Consider the following 23517-nt stretch of genomic DNA (forward strand, 5'->3'; position numbering starts at 1 on the left):
TTATGCCGCTGAGCTAAATCCCCAGCGCCAAGCCTGCAGATTTTAGATAAACTTAACATACTTAACACTTAAAATTTGATAAAAGAACAAAATATTACTATAAATTAGGAATTGGAAAACTTTTTTGTATAAATGACTAGATAGTATTTTTTTTTTATTTTGAAGGCTGTGTGGTCTTTGTCTTACTGCTTGTGTCTGTCCTTATATTCCTGAAGGAGTCACAGGCAATGCCAAAATAAGTACCCATGGCTAAGTTTCAGTATTATTTACAAAACAGATGACTGAATAGATACTTAGGATCTGGAGTGTAGCGTATAATTTGTAAGGAATGTAAGTCCCAAATAAGAGATTTGGCCCTTAGATCATATACTACCATTCCTGTTGAAGACGATTATCATGACCAAAGTCAGTCCTGAGGATCCTTTGTCCAATGTGATGCTCATGGGCGGAAACAAATACCAATACATCTGATAGACAACATGTGGAACACCTTTCTTGTTAGACACTTAAAGCCTATATCATCTTATTAAAATCTTTGAGAAAGCTTGAAATAAGATAGTCTGTCTACTTTGGTTAAGAGTCTTCCCAAAGAGATGTAACCTTGAATTATTTTTGTTATGCCAATGTGTTAACAATTTTCTGTCATTATTTAGAAACTGATAATGGAAGTATCTACCTTCCAAACTGATAATGGAAGTACATACATTAATTATTTATGCATATCTTTATTGAAATATGATAAGATGTCCGAGTCAGTGCACAAACTTTTGTCAGCAAAGCTATCCAGGAAAATATTAGCCTTCTCACATAGTTCTGAGGGATTGCATCGTATTTTAAAGCATTTCCACATATGTTCACTATGTGGATACTTTTCAACACACTGATAGTAAAGCATAACTTTGTGTCTACCTTCTGTACAAATCAAAACCATATAAAGAAACCAGTTGCCACTGATAACTGAGAGATGCTTCCAAAGCACTTTTAAAAAGCATTAAACTAATAATACGAAGTCAAAGAATCTTCCTGTTCAAGGTTATCTAACCTACAGATTTGAATCGACCTCCAGAGAGGAATAAACAGGAAAGTAGCAGACACAACGGTAAGGAGAAAAGATTAGCAAGGTGTAGACAGCTAACACTAACACACAGTATGACTGTAATCTAAATTTACGCTGCAGAGATGAATGAGAGTTAGAGTAGGATTGGTCTTTGCTTGAAATTGTAAAAGGTCAGGCAGGTGGAAAGTTGCAGGCAGGCACTTGACCAAATTTATACTATCATCATAAAACTGTGGCCGCAATGTTGAGATGGATTAAGCAGTGATGTAAACCTTTTAGAGCTTTTGATGAGACATACAGCCCACTACAACACGTGTGCCATCAGTCACCACCACAGGACTGCATGAACCAGTTTCCTCAGATCAGGAACTCTTCTAAAACTGTTATCATGTTTCTCAAGCAACAAAGCCTGATGTCCCATTATTCTCTGTTTTTCTTGGAGACGGAGCATATACCGCAACCTTCCTGGGTTAAAGTAATAAACCAAGTATCAGTAATATTTATTCCCTGTAACTATCTGCTTGCTATCATAAACATTAAAGTATTCTTTTATTTGAGGATATTAAAAACATTGTGAAGAATGAGTAATAAAAAAAGCTTTTGAAAAATTTAACGGAGGCTTTATTGTGCTTTTAGAATATGACAAAAATTAGCACCAAAAGGTGAGCCTGATGGTTATGTGTGGAGGGTCTGACTTACTGTGGAGGCAAAACTGGGAAATTCCTGGCAACACCAATTTACTGAAGAGCCTTGCCTTACATCTGTTTTAATACCATAGAACCAGTGAGCATATAAATACACATATGCATAATTACACACCTTGCCTGTCTTTGTGGAGCTGTACTATTTACTCACCAATGTATGAGTTATTTTTGGAAGCTATTCTCAAATTAGAATGTAACATAAATATGTTCACTAAAAAAAGATATCTGAAATATAGCTACTTGATACAGTATAGCACAGTGAGCCTCATAAGGATATAAAAGTTTTACTTAAAATATTTTCCTATATAGAAAAATATTGCAATAACACCTGGACCCTGCAAATGTTTAGACAGACATACATGCACCTATCTGTACTTATGTGGGCAAACACATGCACATGCATGTACACACAAAATCACATTTAATATGTGCAAAGTGACCTTACATATGGCTATATTTTCCCATAACATATATTTCAGATAATACATATTTAGAAATGTGATTGAATGAAAGTGATATGCTTTTCTAATTATGTTTACATTTTTTAGGAAACAAAATGAATAAAGACAAAATTTGCATTTATCCCATAATTTTGGCTCTATGTGGAATGTTTACTCAATATAGTTTAGACATGTGACTTCTGAGATCTAAGGTTAAGGATGTGTGGAATTTTTAAGAAGTGGTGGTTAAAGATGATGATAGGATACTGAAAGGAATAAGACAAAGCCTTAGGTAAAGTTTGGAGGTTTGTATCAAAGAGGTGTGTGCTTGGAGTACATGTTAGCATTCATCGATGAGAAATAATGAATGTGTCTTCCAGTTTTTTTCTTGGTTTCTCTGAACACGTTCACCATGACTCCTAGACGCCTTCCTCAAAGGTGTGAATTCAGGGGAGAAAGGGTGGAATCTCCTGAGATAAACTGATCCCAAACCTGAGAAGTACCACAACTTTATCATTACAGACAGTTGCCTGTGTGTCTCACTACTAGAAGCCCCCAGTAGGCCCTCACTGACTCAACAATTCAGTGCAAATATGTAGAAAAATATTTTTTCTAGTTAGTAAAAATTTGCCTTCCTCTCACTTGGCACAACAGCCACTTGGAAGATGGTTTCACTGTGAATATGCAAATTTTTGTTTTCCTTCTATCAAGTTTAACCTTTCCTAAAAGATTGGTTTTTTTCCTTCAGTTTTCTCTCTTACAGAGGTTCCATAAGGTAACCTGAGAATGAAACTTAACCTGAAATAAAAAGCTAGAAAGTCAGATGTCTATTTATGTCTAAGGTATATTGCCAGATATGTGAATGAAGGTACCAATAAGATATATTTTACCAAGCTTTTCACCAACTCCCAAAACTATTTTACTGAAACTTGCATTTGAGATGCAATACATGAAGGGCTTCTGGGTAATCAAAGAAAAACTTTAAATGTATGTAGGCAAGCTTTTAGGAGAAATGAAATAAAATTTTCCCAATGTAACTTCAACTGTTTCTTTTTGTTCTTTTCCAGATGACTGAAATAGTGTCAATTTCAAAGTTTATCCTATCACAAATTACAATAACATTCTCAAAACTGTTTTTGTAAATGAATCAACTAAATCTAAGTTTCTACAGATAGCTAAAATTACTGCAGTCTTTTAGCAACAATATTCTGAGACTGCTTAATTAAGGATGAAGTTTAATGACAAAAAATGGTAGTATGACACTTATCATTTTGATATTTCTGTCTTTACATAGAAGAAACATTTCACTGCAGAGTATTCATGCTAGTAATAAATAAGAAATTTAGGGGAAACTTGTTACAGTTTTAGCATTCAGTATAGAATTTTGGCTTTATTTTTTCTGTATTAAGCAGATTCTTTGGATACTTAGTTTGACTATCCAGCAATCTAATTTAAATTAAGTTGCAATGAAGTAAAAAAAAATAATAATAATATTGCATCTTGCAAAGAGTGACATTTGTTATTTTACATAATTTCTCTTTTGACCATCATTTCAGTGAGCAAACATGGAATCCTTAATCTTTATGCAGAAATTGTGCTGCAAATCATAAATATAACAGCTATAATACTATGATGTATGTACATTTCTTTCAAGTAAGCTATTTCTACCTTTGTAAATTCATTGTTGAACGAAGGGACTGGGGATTTAGCTCAATGGTATAAACATCTACTTGGTAAGCATGAGGTCATGAGTTCATTCCTGATACAAAAAAAAAAAAATAAACAATGAAAAGATAAAACTCTAAGCTAGGAAATTATGCATCTTTAGCTTTACTTTGAAATAATTATCAACTAATAAAAGATTTACAAGAAATGGTATAGAGTTTCCATGTGCCCTTTACCCTTGTGCTTCTAATATTAATTTAATATATAACTCTAATAATCAAATGAGTAATTTGCATGGGCACAGTATTGTTAACTAATGCATATTCTATTTGAACTTTACAAATTTTTCCACTAATGTGCAGTTTCTTTTCCAGGATTCCATCCATTGTATGTACATTTCTCTTTATGATTCTTCAATTTATGACAGTTTCTGAGGTTTTCCTTGCCTTTTGCTATCTTGTCACTTTTGCAAATTAATGATCAGTTATGTCATAGAATATCACCCACTTAACTAATGTTTTCCCATGACTATATGCATTCTTGGTAAGATACCACAGAGTGGTTTGTGTTGCTCCTTGTGCATTGTTTGAAATGTAAATGAGCGCAGTATGTCTTGACTACTTGATTAAGATGGAGTAAGCTAAATTTCCCCATTTTAAAATTACTATCTTTCCTCTACATTCATGTTAAACAAAAACATATTTCCTGTTCTTAATTACAAAATGATATCGAGCTACTATGCTCTTGTCAGCCTCAGCTTCCATGCTAAAAATCATTATCCTCAAACCTTAGCCCTCATTCAGCCAGTGTGATAAGAAATAATTCACTGCTTCTTGGAGATTCTTGGATAAAAGTCACTTTATAACTGGAAGTGATGTCTCTTTGGTATTTTAAATAAAAATGTAAATAGAATGGTTGAAAGTAGATTGGCAGCATGTGCTCATTTCACATCGAGAACTACAGGGACATCTGTTGTTATATGTGTGACAGTTCAGGCCTGAAATCTGGTTCTCTCAGCACCAACTAGTGTTTGTTCAATTTGATGTAAGTCTGCCTGATTAAACAAAGAATACATTTGTAAATTGCTACCTATTTTGGGTGTTATTCTAACTACATGGATAAGCCTACATTGAGGATAAGGACAATGAATAAATTTGTAAAATCTGTCACACACATAATTTCTGCTGTTGTTGTAAGGAAAAAAAGTAATTCGACTTGCTAAAAAACTTTGGATCCAGAAGCTGTGACTCAGTCTCATTGGCTACTTCCTGATGATGAAATATCCCCAATCCATTGAAAGGAAAACTTTGTTAAGAAGTTTACTGGCTTATCATTTTTTGTGTGAGAAGTTTTTGTTTTTGTTTTCCATTGTCAGTGCTCTCTGCCCTGATGCAATAGTCAGAGAAATTTTGTGCTTTACAGATTTAGAGATGAGCAAGATGAAGTATATTAAATAAATGCTGACCTACCACCAGAAGCTCACTTTCCTCTTTGACAAGTAGGAAAAAATTATATACTTTCCTCCTCGTCAAGTTATTGTGAGCATTTGATAATCTGTATAAAATCTGTGTTTGGTAACTAATGCAAACTACGTAGTCAAGAAAAAAATGATCATTTTTATCACTTTGTCATTTTTCATGTTTGAGATTTAGATTTCTGTGTGAAAGATAAGAAAATGGAGAGAAGGACTTGCCTATACATTTCTTTTTCATTTAGAGAGGAATGGCCTATATGCTTTTCATTTGGAGGAAAACCCTGAAAAACTTTACATGCCAAATACAAAGTCAATAGAATTTGTCCAATGTATGGAAATATTCCAACATCTGCATGCGTTTATAGATTAAGGGGCAATGACACTGATGGTGCGTCATTGGAAATTAAATTCTTCCTGGAGAAAACATAATCATGAGCAAAAGTTCACCAGAACACAATCTCAAGGATAGCAGCTTTCCTCAAATTTGCTATGGAATCCTGTGCTTAATAAAGTGCCTGACATACTGTGGGTATTTCGCACATATTTCAAACAAATGTTATAATATTTATTTCTGTAAATAATTGCAAAAGGTCTGAAATACAAGTTTTTGTTTTGTTTTGTTTTTTACTATTCCATGAGATGGTAAGCTGCAAATAGAAGCACCATATTATAGCATAGATAAAGAGCAGGGTAGTTTCATATCCCCAAGCTGCACCTGCTGCCAGAGAGTCACTTCTGAGTTCGCCTAGAAAGAAGCAAAATGATGTCAAGATTATGTTGCTTTTTCATTATGGTCCCAACTGTTGCATTCATTATTTCAATGAGCAAACCTTGCCTCCTTCATTGCTATATCATATGACATATCAGTGGCTATAAATCTGTTAATACTCTATGTGTCAAGAATAGAGTGTAGAAATTATTATTTTATTCATTTATTGGGGTAGACTGTGATAATTTGTTTTTTTATGTTTGAAATCATGTTTCTGCTTCTTATTAGATACAGATTCTCTTTTAGGCTACCAGGCATCTGCTGTGGCTGTCGGAGCAATTGGCAACCTGTGCATAATGATGAATATACTAGTAAGCTTTCCTTCCCCACTAAGTGCATCCAAGTAAAAGCCCTGAGAGTCACACGGTTCCTGCTTCTTTAAATCTGACACCTAATATATTAGGTATTAGAGTGTTTTGTGCTTACCTTTAGCTCTTCTTTAGTTTAAGTGATTAAAAAATGCCTGTTGCTGTCTGTATGTGCAACATGCTTCATTAACAGTGATTTATTTGGGAGTTTAGCAGAATTGGCACTCTGCATCACACCAGTGGGCAGAAGGAAAACAAACGTGATGTGGTTGTTAAGAAATCGTTCTTTCCTTCTGTGGAGGCAGGAGCCTTAACAGAGTTTGCAAAGTTTCCTTCCTAATTCCAAGAGAGCACAGCTAAAAGTTTAATTTTCTGATTAGTGCTGTTGCTCCCAAGGCCCTGGATCTACTCACCTCCTGTGCTCAGGGGGATCCAAGGAGTTCACTCTGGCACACTGTGCTCCCTGCAACTGTTTCCTGCCAACGCCAGATGTTTCTATGGCTGCCCATCTCATCTCTTGACAAGTTTGCCTACTTAAAGCCACACACAACTTCTTTTAGAATCCAGTTACAAAGATTTTTATCTAGTATTATTTTCCATCACCTGATAGCTTCACTATCACTTCACCAAAGAGGTAAAGCAAGGTTAACGGAGGTTAAATGATTTGCCCAATGTCAGCAGTTAAATAGTAAAGCTGGGATTTAAACCTAGGTGTGACATTCTATTGCAGTGATCTCAAACACCACAGGGAAGCAAGGGAATTTTTATTTTACTTGCAACTGGTATTGATTTTGTCATAGCTTCTGGAAACGCTGTTTTGAGAAGATTTGGGAGCTGCATTTGGGCTAGCAGGAAAGAGTGCCATAATCAATTAGCTTTCCTTTCTGTACATCAGGGAAGGAGTGGAGGAGCCATGTGTTTTTCTGTCTTGTGCTGTGATCTGTCCTGTTTTTGTTTTTATTAAAAGAAGAGTGAAATATTTTATGAATCATACTCTAAAGAAAGAATGAATTATCTAAGAAAGTCAAACTATGAAAGAAAAATTATTTTATATACTATAATTAGCTGTTGATAAACTTGAATGTAACTAGTTGGAAGAATTTATTTTTGTTGGGGAGCAGAGGACAGCAGTGTTGCAGCACCTTTTTGGCAAAGGTAAGGTCCTGAGTTCAATTCCCAGTACCCATACACACACACACACACACACACACACACACACACACACACACACCAGTTTCTTTTTGTTGTTGTTGAAGAATTTCAACTGAGTGGCTAAGTGTCTACACTTTGAAGTAAAACTTAAAGAGTTCATTTTCAAGATAAATGAAATATTGTACATTTCACTGTTAGGTATTATTATATATCATTAATTGCATCTAAACCCTATGTAAAATATCATTAAAATTAAGAAAAGATTTAGACTTAAAATTCTGCTTCTGTAAGTTACGAACCTAAGAAGAGAAATTTACTTAACCTTTAAAATGGAAACAATATTGTTACCCACCTTAAATGTTATTTTAAAGATTTTATGGGGGGCTGGGGATTTAGCTCAGCGGCATAAGCACCTGCCTTGCAAGCAGGCAGTCGTGAGTTCGATCCCTGGTACCAATAAAAATGAAAAAGACAAAAAAATAAGATTATATGAAATAATGTGTTGATGACTATGACAAAGTACTCCATAGGTTACATTCATCAGTAGTTCTGTGTAATTTTCTATCATTATATTGCCTCTAAAATTATTTAGAAGTTTAATTACATGTCCTTTTATGCATCTTATTTATTGCATACATTGTAAAATATATTCATAATACTTGAAATTATACCTTGGAACACTTAAATTTTCCCATTCAACTAAATGGTATCAGAAGTCTTGAATCATGTCTATTTCGCAAATGATTTGTTACAGCATTTATTATCTACATGTTCTACATAAATAAAACTTACTATAACTTATAGAATACACTATTATATTTAAACATTGAAATTATTAGATGAAATTGTGACATATATTAAAAAACCTAAACAAAATGAAAATTATTAATTCCGACAAATTATAAGTACTGTAAAAACAGAAATATAGGGAGTATACTCTGGGACTGAGCTAGAAAATTATTAACCAAATCACGTGCTAGAGCTCAGTTTAGGCAATAGGAGACAAGAATAAATACAATCTATCATTGGGTGTGATTACACAAGAGAGGTTAATTATTGTCATTTAAGAAAATAATAATATTGAAAAGAATAAATAGTAGCATATAATTTAAAAAAAAAGAAAGTGTCTCTAGTGAGACACCAGAAAACAGCTCTTGCTCCCTGAGAAGCACTTCCCTTGCAGGAGTGAGAACAAGGAAGATATGTTCATATATTTCTTTAGTACAAATAAAAATTTAAGTGAAAATTTAGATGGGGGTATGGTAAATGATTACTTTGTGGAAGCTAGGGATAGTCGATACATACCTGTGCCTTGAGATTAAATTTTCTGTAGCAGCCTTACACATGGAATGTAAAGGCATTATCCTTCAAACAACTTGAAAAGGTGGGAACTGATGTAATCTAAGAAATTGTTAAAAGCTCCAAACAGCTTAACTGATGACCAAGGCATGGTGGTCACTCCTCATTTAACTAGTGAAATGTCTTTTGAGTATATAACTCTCATTTCATGCTATCAGAGTTTTAGGAATCCTAGGAAATGGTCTGATCCAGATCTCCTTGTTTTAATTATGAGGTAACGTGGCCAGCAAGTAAATAGTAGTCCTGTCCTAGGTGACAAATATTCCAAATTTGATTCCAGTGATCTTTAAAATACTGCACAGTGATTATTGGGATAGCTTTAAAGAGGGCTTCTCAATAGCAAGGTCCAACATTAAAAATTTAGATTAAAGTTTTTATGGGGTTGAAGCATATTGAGAAATTGTTAGTAAGAATATACTTGAAAAAAACGTCAATAAATTTATTTATTTTATATTTTTTCAGAGTAAGTCTTTACAGCTCTTGTGACTTTCTGACTGCATAAAGTGTTCTCTGAAGAACTGAAATAATAAAATACTGGTTGGCTAGCTGACTTTTGTTTCAGAAATGTTCTGTCTACTGTAGTCATTATTTTTCTAGTTATAGTCATTACAAATGATAGATACTTTTTGACTAGTAGACCCTTAATAATGGGTTGGGAGAATTATCCACCATAGCCCTTCCTCTATTATTCAATAGAGTACTTTCAGCTGGGAGTGGTGGCACACACTTGTAATCCTGGCACTTGGAAAGCTGAGGCAGGAAGTTCATTGCAGGTTAGAGACCATCCTGGATTATAAAATGAGCTCAAGGCCAACCTGAATGCATAGCATGACCTTGTTACAAAAAAGAAAATATAAGAATAAGAATAATAATACAGTAAGCTACATTTAATCTAGTTTTGGTAGGTGAGTATAGTACATGAAAACAATTCTGCCTTGTATTTTTCTGTATCTTGGATAATAGGTATGGCTTCCCAAATATATTGCATAAACCCTGCATATGTTTTGTTCTCTGCATTCTTTACATGCTTGGCATAAACAATACAGTGAGAGAAATCAAGTGACACTCACTTTCTCTCCATTCTTAGCACGTTACTTACCACAATCTTCATTAAAATAGGAAATATATCACATGCAGGAAGAGAAATGTTCCTTTTCTTTTTAGAGAGAATACAAAGGAAGTACAAGAAAGAAAACCTAGTAAACTCATTTTATTGACTTAGGTGATCTCAATTTTCAGTATCCAAGAAGCTATAGCTTCACACAGAAATACAGTATGAATTATCTGTATTGCTCATTTGATTCATTAGCCAATTTATATGGTCAGTAATATTTTCTACCCAGCTGAGTGTATAGTGTCCTAGTGAACAGAGACCTTGACCCAAAACTCTGCATGTTCTTCATATTACTCTTTGAATAATAGGTACTCGATAAATATCTGTTGATTGATTGAGCATTACGATTTGACTGTGTGCCATGTTCTTTTGAAATGACTGGCGTGTTGCCTTCTGAGGAAGCCTGTTTTCTCTCTCGCTTTCAGTTCTGTTCACTGCTTCTCTACCATTGTGATCGACGGCACCCCTCATTAGCTAATTGTAGAGTTACAAAACGTTCAACTATACAACTGGGAACTGTGGAAGATCGTTTTTAAAATTCCTGCTTTAAGAATGGCAGTGCTCTAAATAATAATTAGCAAGAAAACAAATGTTCATGTTGTTCCTACACTTGGGGAGTGGAATTAATTCACAGGCATGCTGTTACAAAAAGAATTCTGAATTAACGGTAGCAGAATATAACCTCGGACAAAGTTGCGGCTCCAAAACTCGTGCTTTGCTTCATGTTGTGAATATTACACAGATTCTGTATTTTTGCTTACTGACATCCAGTTTTGCTTCTGAAAAAGGACAACATGAAAAGCAGGTTAGAGAAAAGAGTCACCATCAGAATATTATATTTTAAAAGACATACTATCTTTAGAAAATAGTTCATTGCTTTTAACAAAATGTTCAGTACTTGGAAAATGAAAACAAGGGTTTTGAACACAAGCTGTATTGATTTCTAGATACCTGACCTTGGATAAGTTCCATAGATTCTAATATTCTAATTTCCAAAGCTTTAATTTTATAGAGAATATGGATGCCTGACTTCCAAGATGGTTACAAGGGTTTAAATGACAGGTCAATGTAAAAGCACAGAGTAGTTCTAAAAAAGATATTAGATACATTTATCCTTTCAGTTAATAACTGCAGCATATGACTGAGTACCGTGACTATTCATGTGCCACTTAAGTATCAATGAAGAAAACAAAGATCTCTGTCTTCATACAGTTAAAATTCTATTTGGATGAGTATGAGTTGGGGCAGAATGACAGCCTGGGTCAAAACTGTAATAATAGCCATTCATCTTGAAAATATGTCAGTTAACTTTCAGCACACACTCATGAGGAAGATGAGGGCTATGGCATGCATGATGGCCAACTTCTGAACAAGCAACCGTGTTTATAGCTACTAAGTGGCTTTCCCAAAGTCAGGTAATTTGTGCCATAACTAAAAAGAAAGATTTCAGTGTGCTTAATTCTAAATCTAGTGTTTTCCCACTTAGTCCTACTACAAGGTCTTGAAAAATGCACTATATATTGAAGCATTCTTAGTAATTAAATACACAGTTAACTTGTCCAAAGGAGAAAACCAAAGGAAAAAGTAGATATTTTGTGGTGTCTGGGGTTGCATATGAAGCAGACCTCCATAGAAGGAAATCAAATTTCTTCAGTGTTTTTCCCAACTGAAAGTCATTCCCACTTTTCTCTTGGCCTTCAGAATCAAGTCTGAAATCTGTGATCCTCAATCAAGGCTGACTGGAAACCAGGATTCTGACTTACATGTGCCATTTTTCCTGCTGTTTCCTAACTCCTAGCCACAGGCTGTGCTGTGCTCTGTTTAATAAGGGAAGTTACTGAATGCCAGCTTTGTGCCAGTACCCACGTTCAGATCCTTCTGCTCACCATCACTAATACACAAGGGAAGTGTGGACGTATATATTCATGTAGTCCTTTTACAGATGAACTGCACTATTGGAATATTCTGGGTCCATGATTAGAGCATAAGGCTGATTTAGCCAACTGTGCTTTTCATGTTCTTGCATTACTATATAACTCAAATGCTGTAAATCTCACAGTTTGTTGCTGTCTTGGTTACTTTTTACTCATTGCTGAGACAAAATACCTGAAGCCCAAAGTTGGGAAAGGAAAGGTTTATTTCTTACAGTTTTTGGAGGTTTCAGTCCATACTCTGTTGGCTCCAAGGCAGGGTGGCATGGCGGGCCACAGTTCATTTTGGCTGCAAACAGCAAGGCAGAAAGTGGCCATAGAGTGAGACACACCTTCTTCCTGCCATTACATCACATCCTGGCTCCACTCCTGGGCCAGTGGAGCACTCACTCCCAATCCAAGCACTAGACAATGAACGAGTCACAAATGCATGAGGCCTGGAGGGCACCCACATAAACCATGACAGTTGCCTACTTTTTCTTAGTGGCTGTCTTAGAATCTCCCTCTGATTTATCCTTCGAGACAGTTCAGGAAGCTCCTTTGGAGTGCTTTCTTGAAGCCCCTGTCTTGCCCCACTTCCTAACTCAGTTATACTATATTCCTTTGTTTACTTAGTACCTTGTACTTAATAGACTTATTACACACTTCACACTGAATTTTAATTACAGATTTTTTTGTCTTTTTGAGACAGGGTCTCTCTATGCAATTCAGGCAGGCCTTAGTTCACTTTGTAGACCAGGCTGGTCTGGAACTCACAACAGTCCTGCTGCCTCAGCCTCCCGAGTGCTGAGATTAAAGGCGTGAGCCACCATATGCCCAGCATATGTTTTTCTTTCACCAAATAAAGTGCGAGCTCGCTGAAGACAAGGCCTGTGCTTCTCTTACTCATACACACACGGCACCTCCTATATGACAAACACCCTCTCTATTGAGTTGAATTTACATGTGGATAGTAGTAGAATTTTTAAGCAAAGTGCCAAAAGAAATTACATGGATGATCAAGCCCTTCATGTGGATTCCTGGAAATGAGCTGAGATTTTGTTTTTTCATTTATTTGTGGGGATGTTTTCTTTTGTTTTGTGTGTTTATTTGTTTGTAGTAAAGGGATTGAATCTAGAGCCTTCACAGTGAGCTATACCTTCAACCCTATTTAAGTTTTTGTTCGTTTTATTTGTTTGTTTGTTTATTTACTTGCCAAATCACTAAATTATAAGGATGGGTTTGAATCTGTGATCCTCCTGCATCAGTCTCCCAGAATCCTGGGATTACAGGCATGTGCCAGCATACCCAAATGGAAAGCATAACTCTTAAGAAAAAACTAAACCATGCTTTTGTTTTTAGTCTGTTATGCAGAGGTCTTCAGTATTACTTTGGTATCTGCATTGTATGAAGGGATGTGGGATGTTTTGCTATGTATAGGAATATTTAAAAAAACAATGAGTAATTCTCAGTTATTCATTTCCTTCTAGCTCAGACAAAAGCAGCCCAGTCAGAGAAAGAAACCAAGTTCTGTTTGATTCTGTGGCTTCTTCTCCAGAATTTATGAGTCACTGTCTTGGGCAAGATCTCAGAGTTAGTGCTGAGTTTACTACCTCTGCTATAGCCACCTTCCAATAAACCAGAGAGGGCTCCAAGCTGCGAGGGAGATCTATTACCACCATAACTCTTGGCTTATCCTGTACTTTTTTTTCAAGATCTGGCAGGAAAACTGAAAATATGAAACTTTGTATCTTGCACACAATTCCACATGAGATTCATGAATCTTCAGCTTCCTTCAGAAAGTCTAGTGTTTCTGTTACTCCTGCCCACTAGACAAATTCCTGTCAGTGACCCCATTATTTCTCATTAGTGAGAGTGAACTTTATGTACCTGAATATAAATAAATGTCCATGAAGCCTTTATATTTCTCCATCCTAAAAACCTACAGCTCTTTGCAGAATCTGCCCTGTAAATAGTATCATATCATGAATTAAATCTTTATTGTGTAATTGGATACATTTCCTAAGCGAATTTTAATTGCTTTGAGAAACTGCTTAACATGGTAAATCAATCCTGAGATCGGAGATGACATTTCCCTAGCAAAATTAATTATTAATACCCTGATCATTTGCTTAAGACATTAATAGTTTTCATTGATCAGCACATCCTGTTTATATAAAATGGCCTAATCACCATGCATGTCAGAAGACTATCAGAACATACCCAATTAGAGATGCCCCCTGCTTTCAACCCCATCAGCAGATCATAGGTTAAGGGTCCCTTTTGTCTTCATAACATATTAAGTCTAGCTTTATCAGAAGCTGAGCTATTTAGGGCACAAAAGAAAGGAAGTTCTCAAATGAAGCCATTTCACTTTCTGTTGGCTTCCTGGTAAACATAAAGGTTTTTCAGTGACCATGTGATATAAATTAACTCTAACAGTTCTTGATTAACTAGCTTGTGTTGGTACATGTTCTCAAGAAAGCTTGTGTTTACCCACAGTATTTTTCTCCTAAGTGAGAGTGAAGTGAGAAACCTCAGGTTTTTAGCGGTTTAAAAAGGTTGGGTCCCTCATTGTACATATGTATTTAAAATCATGTTACACATGTATACACACTTTTTATCAATCAGAAAACTAATATGAATTATTTTATGTAATAGATAATAAGTGTTGAGATTGCCATGACAAAGCAAAATCTGGAAGCATATGATGCTGGGTAGTTTTCAGAGGTTTAATTTACTTGCCCAGGATATTTTGCTTGACTCATCCTTAAGAGGGCAGGCAGAGTAGGGTGTTATGCCTAGGACCACGTGGCTAGTTATTGTCAGAGCTATAAAGGAAATACCAGTCTTAAGTCTCCCTAGATTGTTTGCATATTTGATGAACTGATGAATAAGCTCATTTTTTAAACCCTAAAAAGGGCTCGTCTCCTTGATGAAGACTCTCAAGCCAGACAGTCTCTTCTTTCCATGATAATGTCATATTACATAACCATTATGTGACATTATTGTAATTGTCCTCAGTGCAGCATAAGATGTGGAAGACAGAGAAAGCTTCTTATTCCTGTGGCTGCTCCACGCATGGAGCTGTATTTGTGTGTCCGTGCATGGCTGGCTGCAGGCTTCCTGGGAGAAGCATGGCGGAAGGGACAAAGCACAATGAAACCTCTGTTTTGCTGAGGTCCTATTGCAACCCATAAGCACCAGATATATATGTCCTGTAACCATGACATATGGTCCACCTTGCTCCTTGAGTTGAGGAACATGTCATGTCTTCTTTGTACTTGTGTGCAAAGAAGTGCCAGCCTCTGCCTACCTGTTTCATTCTTTTGGTCATATACTTTCTAGCTTTTTGTACGTGGAACAAATTACTTTTCATTACCACATAATTTTTCTGTGTTAAAATTCCTAGCTAAAGGGAGGATTAGTCGTCTTAACTATACTGTGGATCTTTCCATATGAACGTGGTAGACAGTTCTCTCTCAGGAGGTAGAATTTCAGTAAGTTCTAGAGTTGTATATCTCTACTGAATTTTATGTTATCTCATTTTTCTTTGTTGTAACAAAATAGCAGAGACAGGCTGCTTGTAAAGGAAAAAAGATGTATTTATCCTAAAGTTTGGGAGGCTGAGAATCTCAACAGCAATGCATAGGCTCCAAACAGGCTGTGCATGTGAAAGAATTCACATTACCAGACAGGAGCCAAAGAACAATTCAGGGCTGGGTCCTATTTTATTTTATTTCTTTTTGTAACATCTTGCTTTTGTAACAACTCATGAGTCACATGAGCGCTACCTTAACCCCTTCAAAGGGCAGCTCTTTCACTGACAGGTCCGCCTTCCAGTACACTCCAGCTCTTAAAGATTCTTCTACCTCCCACTATACCACAGTGCAGACCACACTATCAGCACAGGAAATTTTAAAGAAATGCTCAAGTCATATTCTAAACCATAATATATTTAAAGAATGAAATGTGCAGCATGGGAGAAATCAATTTGAATTGAGGCAGCAGTCACAGTTTTCTTGCACATTTTCCATTCTAAATATTGAGGATTTCATCTTATATTACACCAAAGTTAAACCTACCTATTTATTTTGTTTTGTGGCAATTTCCCTATATTGGTGTTTTAGATTTATTATTAATTGGATTATTAAAAATAACAAGGACTGGGAACTAAGAAACAGGGAAAAACCTTGTTAAAAAAAAAAACACTTAATTCGCCTGCCTTCAGGTTGGTTCATGCCTACTGAGAAGCAATTTTTGTCTTCACTCAGAAGCCATGGGGGGGCACAAGAGCTCCAATCTCTACCCCAATATTATTTGCTTAATATTCATAATTTAACAAGTTCCTTTTTTCTTCAGTAATACTTTTGTATGAGTGAATTTTATTTACATTCGAGTGAAGACAAATTTGGAGAGACCACAAAAAATTCCCAAATCTCATTTTAATGTCTCTTCTTTTCCACAGATTAAAGGTTGTACAAAACTTAAAAGAAGCAACAATTCTATTCACTTGTTATTGGACTTGAAACTCTTTTGACCTCGGATACTGAAGATGAGGTTGCCATGGGAACTGCTGGTACTGCAATCATTCATGTTGTGCCTTGCAGGTAGAGTGTCATTTCAAAACTTTTGATTTAAAAAAATACCACTGCATTTCACACTAATTCAAAAGGGGCCTTCACTTTAGATGGCAACAATAAAATCGTAAGAGTGCAGATTACTTAGACTAGCATTTGTTGACATTGTTGAATACACCTTCCTGATGGTCTTTCAGGGGCTCTTTTCATGGTGTTGTATCCAGAGATAGACACTGATGTTTCACCTGTCTGTCTGGTCCTTTTAGAGTCATTTGAGCCATCATTTAATGTGAAAGTTGTTATTTTTGCTCATCACAGTGCTCAGTTGCACAGAGATATTGGGCAATAAAACCAATAATACAATCTGGAGTATTACCTGCATTGATGTCTGTGGATGGTAGTTTGTCTGGGTTGCTCTGTTTCAATGTCTTTGTAGATATTATTCCATCTTTTTATACTGTCTCTTTCTCTCTCTTTTCCATTTCAGTGCATCTAAAATTATGTAGGAGGTAGAAAGCAAAAGACAGGAGATTTTTAACATATACTCATGGGGAAAAAAAGGAGGGCTTTAACTACTAAAAAAAGAGCTTTAACATTTTCATTTCATTGCTTTTTTATTTCTCTGGATGACGTGAGCCTAGCCATGATCCAGAGAATAATTCAAGTGTTAATATATTGTAAGTCCACTTTGCACTAGGAATTGCTTAACAGGATGAGATAGTATGCATTTTTTTTTTCTGATTCCAGGAGTCAAACTCAGAAACTTATACTTTCCGAGCAGGCATGTATGCCACTGTGCTATATCTGTGGCCCAGTATGCATTTTTCAAAGCCTTTATAAATTGATTATAATTGATCTATTTTGTTATTCAGTGTCAGGTCCAGGAGACACCTCAATGTGTTTATCTTTTTGCAATAAAGAATGAAAATGACATTTGGTCTCATTACCTTACTTCATACATTTATTTAAATTTCACTGAGTACCATGTAATGGGGCAGCATGTGGCAGGACTTGAGAATAAAATGATAAGCAAGATAAATACAGTTCATACTCTGTCAGAGCTCTATTATATTAGTTTTGGAGCTATTCACAGCTTTCTATGGAAGACATTTGTGATTATTTTAAAATCAATGATGGGGGGCAGGGATATAGCTCAGTGGCATGAGTGCCTGCCTGGCAAGTGTGATCCCTGGTACAATAATAATAATGATAATGAAAATCAGTGATGGTGGTACAAATATGTGTGGATCTGAGACTCCATGTTAGATACTGTGATAATCACTTGGAAAGCAAACTAATTTTACTGGCGTATGACCCGGAGAACTAATACTACTAGTAAAACATCAAGAGGTTAAGAAATTTGCTCAAGTTTCTTTAGGTAGGAGAGAGATAACTGAAATTCAGGCTCGCTGTGCTCTTGTCCATGATACTCATTCTTCAAGCCATCTTGTCAATTTGACTTGGTCATTGTTGCCTTCTTGGTTTCATTTTTCCTGTTTTTCTAAATTCACGTCATCATTTCCTATAAATTTTTTAATATTCAACCTACAAATTCTAAACTTCTTGACTCCGTTGAATACACAACATTCTGTTTTGTCCTTGTGAACATTTTAGCATTTTTTAGAGATAGAATTTGTCTCATCTGTTCAGAACCCAATGTCCCCCCACCCCAACAGTCTGTCCTAAACTGTAAACATTTGTTGCTTTTCTGTGGCATCTGACACCATTCCCCCAAACCAGGACTCAGCTGAAACCCTCTAACTTTTCATAATCACTCTGGTTTAAATTGTGAAGTGTGAATCAACATCTTAGCATTTGCCTACAACAGTGTGCTTATTTAACCTAATTTGCTTGAGGAAATATTAGGAAACTGAACGATTAAAAATCAAGGACACTGTTAATCTCTTCAGTTATGTCTTGACCAATTTAGAATTGTCACGTAAGAATGTGTACCTGTATCCTTTTTCAGTCACTTACCTACTTGTAAAGAATCAGTGTATCGATTGCTTTTGCAAAGCTTTTTTGTGAACTGTTTTACACATTACAGGGCATTAAAATTCTCATATCACGTGTCTCTTTCAGTGTAAGGTAAAGTCAACTTTTAATTAACGTTTTGTTTTTCTTGATATTTGTCTTATTTCATTAATTGACAAGCTGAATTGTGAACAGATTTCTCTAACTGTTCATTCTTTTCCATGTGTACAACATCCATAATTTTATATACTTCCTTGATGAGTTTGGCAAGAAAAGTATTTAGGTTTATTAAGTTTACGGTAATCAGTAATGTCAAATATACCTTTTATTGATTGTTTTCTCCAAAGAAGATAGAAGACTCGCATATATAAATAGGCTAATCCTTCAAGGAATACATTTTAGAAGGTATTCCTTGAAGAATAATTATTTGAGAGCATTGATTTATAATTTCTGATGCAAATGTTACTCTCTTTTACCAAGTATTAGATTCAGTCTACAATGATATTTTATTTAAAAAAGACTAGAGTGTCAACAGTCTATATATAAAGTCAGTCACTAAAATAATGACAATTCATATCTTCTTTATATATTTTAAACCCAGCAACACAATATCCTGCTACTGAAAAAGAGTAAGGAAGCTAGCAAATGCATGTTCTTAAAAGACTAAAACTATACCACTCAATAGAAAATGTCACTGGCTGTGGAAAACTGGATACCATATGTTATATTAAGATATCAACCAACATCCCACTCTAATTCTGACAGGTTCCCCAGTGTTTTGAAGTTTTTATGCACAATCTTCTTTTCAAAGTTTCCATAATATTAATAAATACAATTCAAGTCATTTGTAAGGTTAAAAGATCTCTACAAAGCAAGCCAAATCGGTCGGCAGAGTCCATGTGGTCCCTGATTAAAGTTTGAAATCTTTATTACAAACATTTGCTTTTCCTATGGTATTAGAAATGATGTTATGGCCACTTAAAATTTAGGCCCTTTGCACTGATTCCCCCCCCCCTTTTTTTTTGAAAGAATGTTCATGTCTTAAATTTCCACATGATTTGCTTTCCAACCTTCTTTAGGATTGTGCTCAAATTTCACCTACATGACGAAGCTTTTCCTGACCATGGTAAATACATTAAAATAACATTTTCCCTTTCACTAATATCTACCCCTTCTGTGCTTAATTTTTCTTCAGAATTCTTATCAATGTCTCAATAATAGTGTTCTTCCATGGTTTGTTATTATACACAGTGTCTTTCCCCAGAAGATTGTCAGCTTTACTAGAGCAAGTATTTCTGTCATTTTAGTTCACTGCTGTAGTCCCAGCATCTGGAACATGACTGATACATAAATAAATACATATCTCACAAATGAGTATTTCATTCTACCCAATCACGCTGGAGTCACTTCCATCCTACTCAGTGAAAAAGCTATGTAAAATGTAATTCATATATGTTTTTAAAATTAGATTTAAGTAACACATTAAGATTGTTTGGTGTGTGTAGAACTCTATATCATATGTTCTCAATCCAACAACATCTCAATCCATTTTTGATTTCAGCTGTGGTAAAATTTTGTACTTTTGTACAATTTCATTTCTGCAGCTGTGGTAAAATTTTGTATTTTTGTATATTTTTTTCTTCTTCCTCGTTTTTCTCTGAAATCACTAGCATGGGAAACTATGAGCCATAAACCCTCTCCTGGGGGTGGGGGGAATCCTCAAAAACGACATATAAGAATTGGTAGAGAATTGACTGCGTCTACTGTCATTTGGGTAGTCAATTCTTATGCATGTGTTTTGTAATTCTTTAACGATCCTTAACAGGAGTGAGTCCAAGTTACACTTTTATTTTTGTTGTTGCTGCTATTTTTCTTTTTAGTACTGCTGCCTGGAATTACTTCTCAGACAACCTAACTGCTCCAGAGTCCTTTTCTTTCTCTGCTTTTGGAAGAACCCAAACCAAGAACATAACACAACAATAAATAGCAGATAAACCTCATATTGGTCATACTAGTGATTAGGAAGTAATTAAATACATTGATTATGGAAAAGTGACTATCTCCAGCTATACAAAACTGACTGCATATATATCATCAATATATGGTGATATCTTTAAACTATAATTTAAAGATAGTTTTATTTTTCTTCTTTTTTTTTTTTTTTTTACAATTTAGTAGCTTTATTATTTACCAGATGTTGGGCAAGCCATTTTGTCTCTCTAGGATTCAGTTTACACCTCTTACAATAAGTGGGTAGAACAGATGGTCTTTAAGGTACTTTTTAACTGTGAAAATATACAATTCTATCTATGGTTTGAGATGCAGATATATATGCTGATAGGGTGAGAGCTAAGTCTAGAATTGTATTTTACTAATACGAAACTTCACATAGGTCATATGCTTTACCATGTGTTACTGATTCTGTTCACATTGGCGGAATTTGACAGACAGAATAAAATGGCTGGTCCATATGTTCATGTGTGGCGTGAGGCGTGAAGACATTTAAAATCCCTCTGTGAATGAGTGCAAAAATGTATCTATCCCTGATACATTCTCAGTTGAACTTGGTTTCAGGGAGGCTAAATATATTCTCATATCTGAGGTTCAGTTTACCAACTTCAGCAACTTCTCTTTTTGAGAAAGTGCTTCTAAGAAAATGCAAACATTTTGTTTATTTGCTCATAAAACCTATGCTGTTGTTACAGCTGCATCTGAGGGTAAGTAGTAGAGAAAAAGTCCTGTATAATTCATGGAAGTTATATTCTGAGATCAAGGAGTATTTTCAAAAAAATGGAGCAAGGAGGAGCCCTGGCTGAGCAGTCAGTCATGGAATGCTGCTTGAATCTGTGATAGTGAGAAATGCAAACAAAAGTCCAATACTTGCAATCACAACACATGGACAGAAAGCGCAGTATTCTTCAGTAGTACTTTAGGATTAGAAAGCCTTTATCACTAAAATAAAAGTAGGCTACCTGTACGTTTGGCTTTTCTAGATTCTAAGAGGCCAAGTACACAGTAGAAGTTCCCAGAATTTGTTGATATTAGTGATACAACCTGATACACACAAATTTTCCACTTAACCAAAATATTTCAGCAAAGCTCAGGATGGTCAAATGTCCTGCCTTCTTCATAATGCCCAAGTCTCCTCTTCAGGATATGTTTTTCATCAAACCCTTGTATACCCAGCAGGATGAGAGAGACACAAAGTTAGCTTTAAGGTTTGACCACACAGCACAGCCAGGTATGGTATTTCAGTTCCCAAGACTTCCATATGTTTCCAAGACTTCCATATGGTGGAATAAACAGAAAAACAAAACATTCAAATACTTTAGATATTATGCTTAGTGCTGTCTCTGTTCTTGCAAAAGTGACATACTTAACTAAGATAAAAAAAACTGAGTTGAGGGAATAACTGCACTTAGCTGCTGCGAATCATGGTCCTACAGTGAGCTTTATTTCCCTTTTGAAACTAGCTTCCCAATGCATTTACAGCCACATTGACTGAAATCAAAGCAAGAATTTCCTATTTCCTCTATTCTCCTTCATAATTATGGGCATGAAATAAAGCTGAAGTGGTGGATTTAGCCAAGTGTAAGCTAATAACTAGATTGAAAAACAATAACCAGAGTGATAAAAATTCTGGAAAAGAATGAAGCAAGTATGTCCAGAAAATAATAAACAGCAAATGTAAAAGTGTTTTTAATATTAATTTATGTATTTAAATATTTTCACAGTGGGAATGTATTAATTAGTGGTAAAGATGTTGAGGTAAATAGAGAAACTGGCAGTGATTTTATATCCCTGCAGTCATGGACATACAGTAACTGGAATACAAACAGAAAGTTATTAGAAATATTCAATTTAAAGCTCTCCTAAAGGAAAATCATTAATGGCTTCATTAGTTATGCTCAGCCAAGCTGGATGTCTTAACTATAAATAGCAAAAGGGATTACTGATAGAGTCTAGGACTTATGGAGAATAAAATGATAGAACACTGATCAATGGAACAAATTAAGAAGAGGGGGGAAAAACTGGCGAATGTAAATGTTAGATAGTCTTCATATCAGCTCATTGAAAATTCTTGTCAAAATGTGGATCAGTAATGCTGCTTCAAATCTCAAGGATGACAAGAATACAGGAATAGTCCATGACATTTTCCATCATGCCAAAACACTAGCAAAGCTGACAGTTAAGAGCATGGGCTCTGCAATTACATAGCTACATCTGCTGTTTTTAAGCTATGCAATCCAGGTATACCATCCCACTCTATCATGGGTTGCTTTAATTTTCATGTATAAAATAAGAAAATAACTATATTTACTTCCTTCTGGGTATCTAAAGATTGAGATCATTGTTATAATTTTTGCACTCAGTACACAGTGTCTGACATGTAACAAATACTCATCACTTATCATATATGTGAATTCTTGCCAGTGTTAATGTCTAAGAACATAGTAGAGCCAGGTTGTTGTTTCTGTTTTTGTTGTTGTTTATGATGATGATATTATTGCTACTAGTCATTTTCTTAGACTACTAGTGTCTGGTTCTTCTGTGGTTGAAGGTTGTATAATAGTTTTACAACATCTGTTGCTCTTTCCCTGCCTTCCTGAAGTGTGATTTCCTCTATACAATGAGGATATAGCTATACATACTTATGATAATGAATACCTAAATCTGTTAAGTGTGTGTGCATGGATATGTGTGTATGTGTGTAGGTATCTGTAGTAGTACATGGGCAAACTGTCATTTACTCTTAATGCCATAATCATTTTAGCAACATCAGTAGCAGCAGCTAATGAGTAGCAGCATACATCTTCATGCAGGTGACAGAGCTTTTACATCTGCCTTCTGACAGCATGTCATTGAGGACCCGTATGACTTGGAGATACGTATCTGGTGGCCTGTGTGATGGAGTTGAAGGTGATAGGAGTTCTATCAATATAATGAAGCTTTCAAAGTGATAAAAGATTTTTCAATGGTTTTTGTATTTTTAAAACATACAAAAGCACAT

General features: G+C 35.3%; 1 protein-coding gene across 9 annotated transcripts in view; it reads left to right on the plus strand.

The window, feature by feature from the left end:
- The window catches only part of LOC100734733 (contactin-4), a 901708-nt gene that overhangs the window by 400011 nt on the left and 478180 nt on the right, over positions 1-23517 (plus strand). For 8 of the 9 annotated variants that reach the window (XM_063260279.1, XM_063260278.1, XM_063260276.1 and 5 more), the window contains one exon: positions 16421-16562. The exons of the other annotated variant lie outside the window; for it this stretch is intronic. In XM_063260279.1, coding sequence (XP_063116349.1) covers positions 16508-16562 — 55 coding nt within the window. In that variant the 5' untranslated portion in view covers positions 16421-16507. The remainder of the gene's footprint in view (positions 1-16420; positions 16563-23517) is intronic. 9 annotated transcript variants of the gene reach the window in all.

This window comes from Cavia porcellus, unplaced genomic scaffold (genome assembly GCF_034190915.1).
Source record: "Cavia porcellus strain 051 isolate PalLab524CR breed Dunkin Hartley unplaced genomic scaffold, mCavPor4.1 scaffold_13, whole genome shotgun sequence".
Lineage (NCBI taxonomy): Eukaryota > Metazoa > Chordata > Mammalia > Rodentia > Caviidae > Cavia > Cavia porcellus.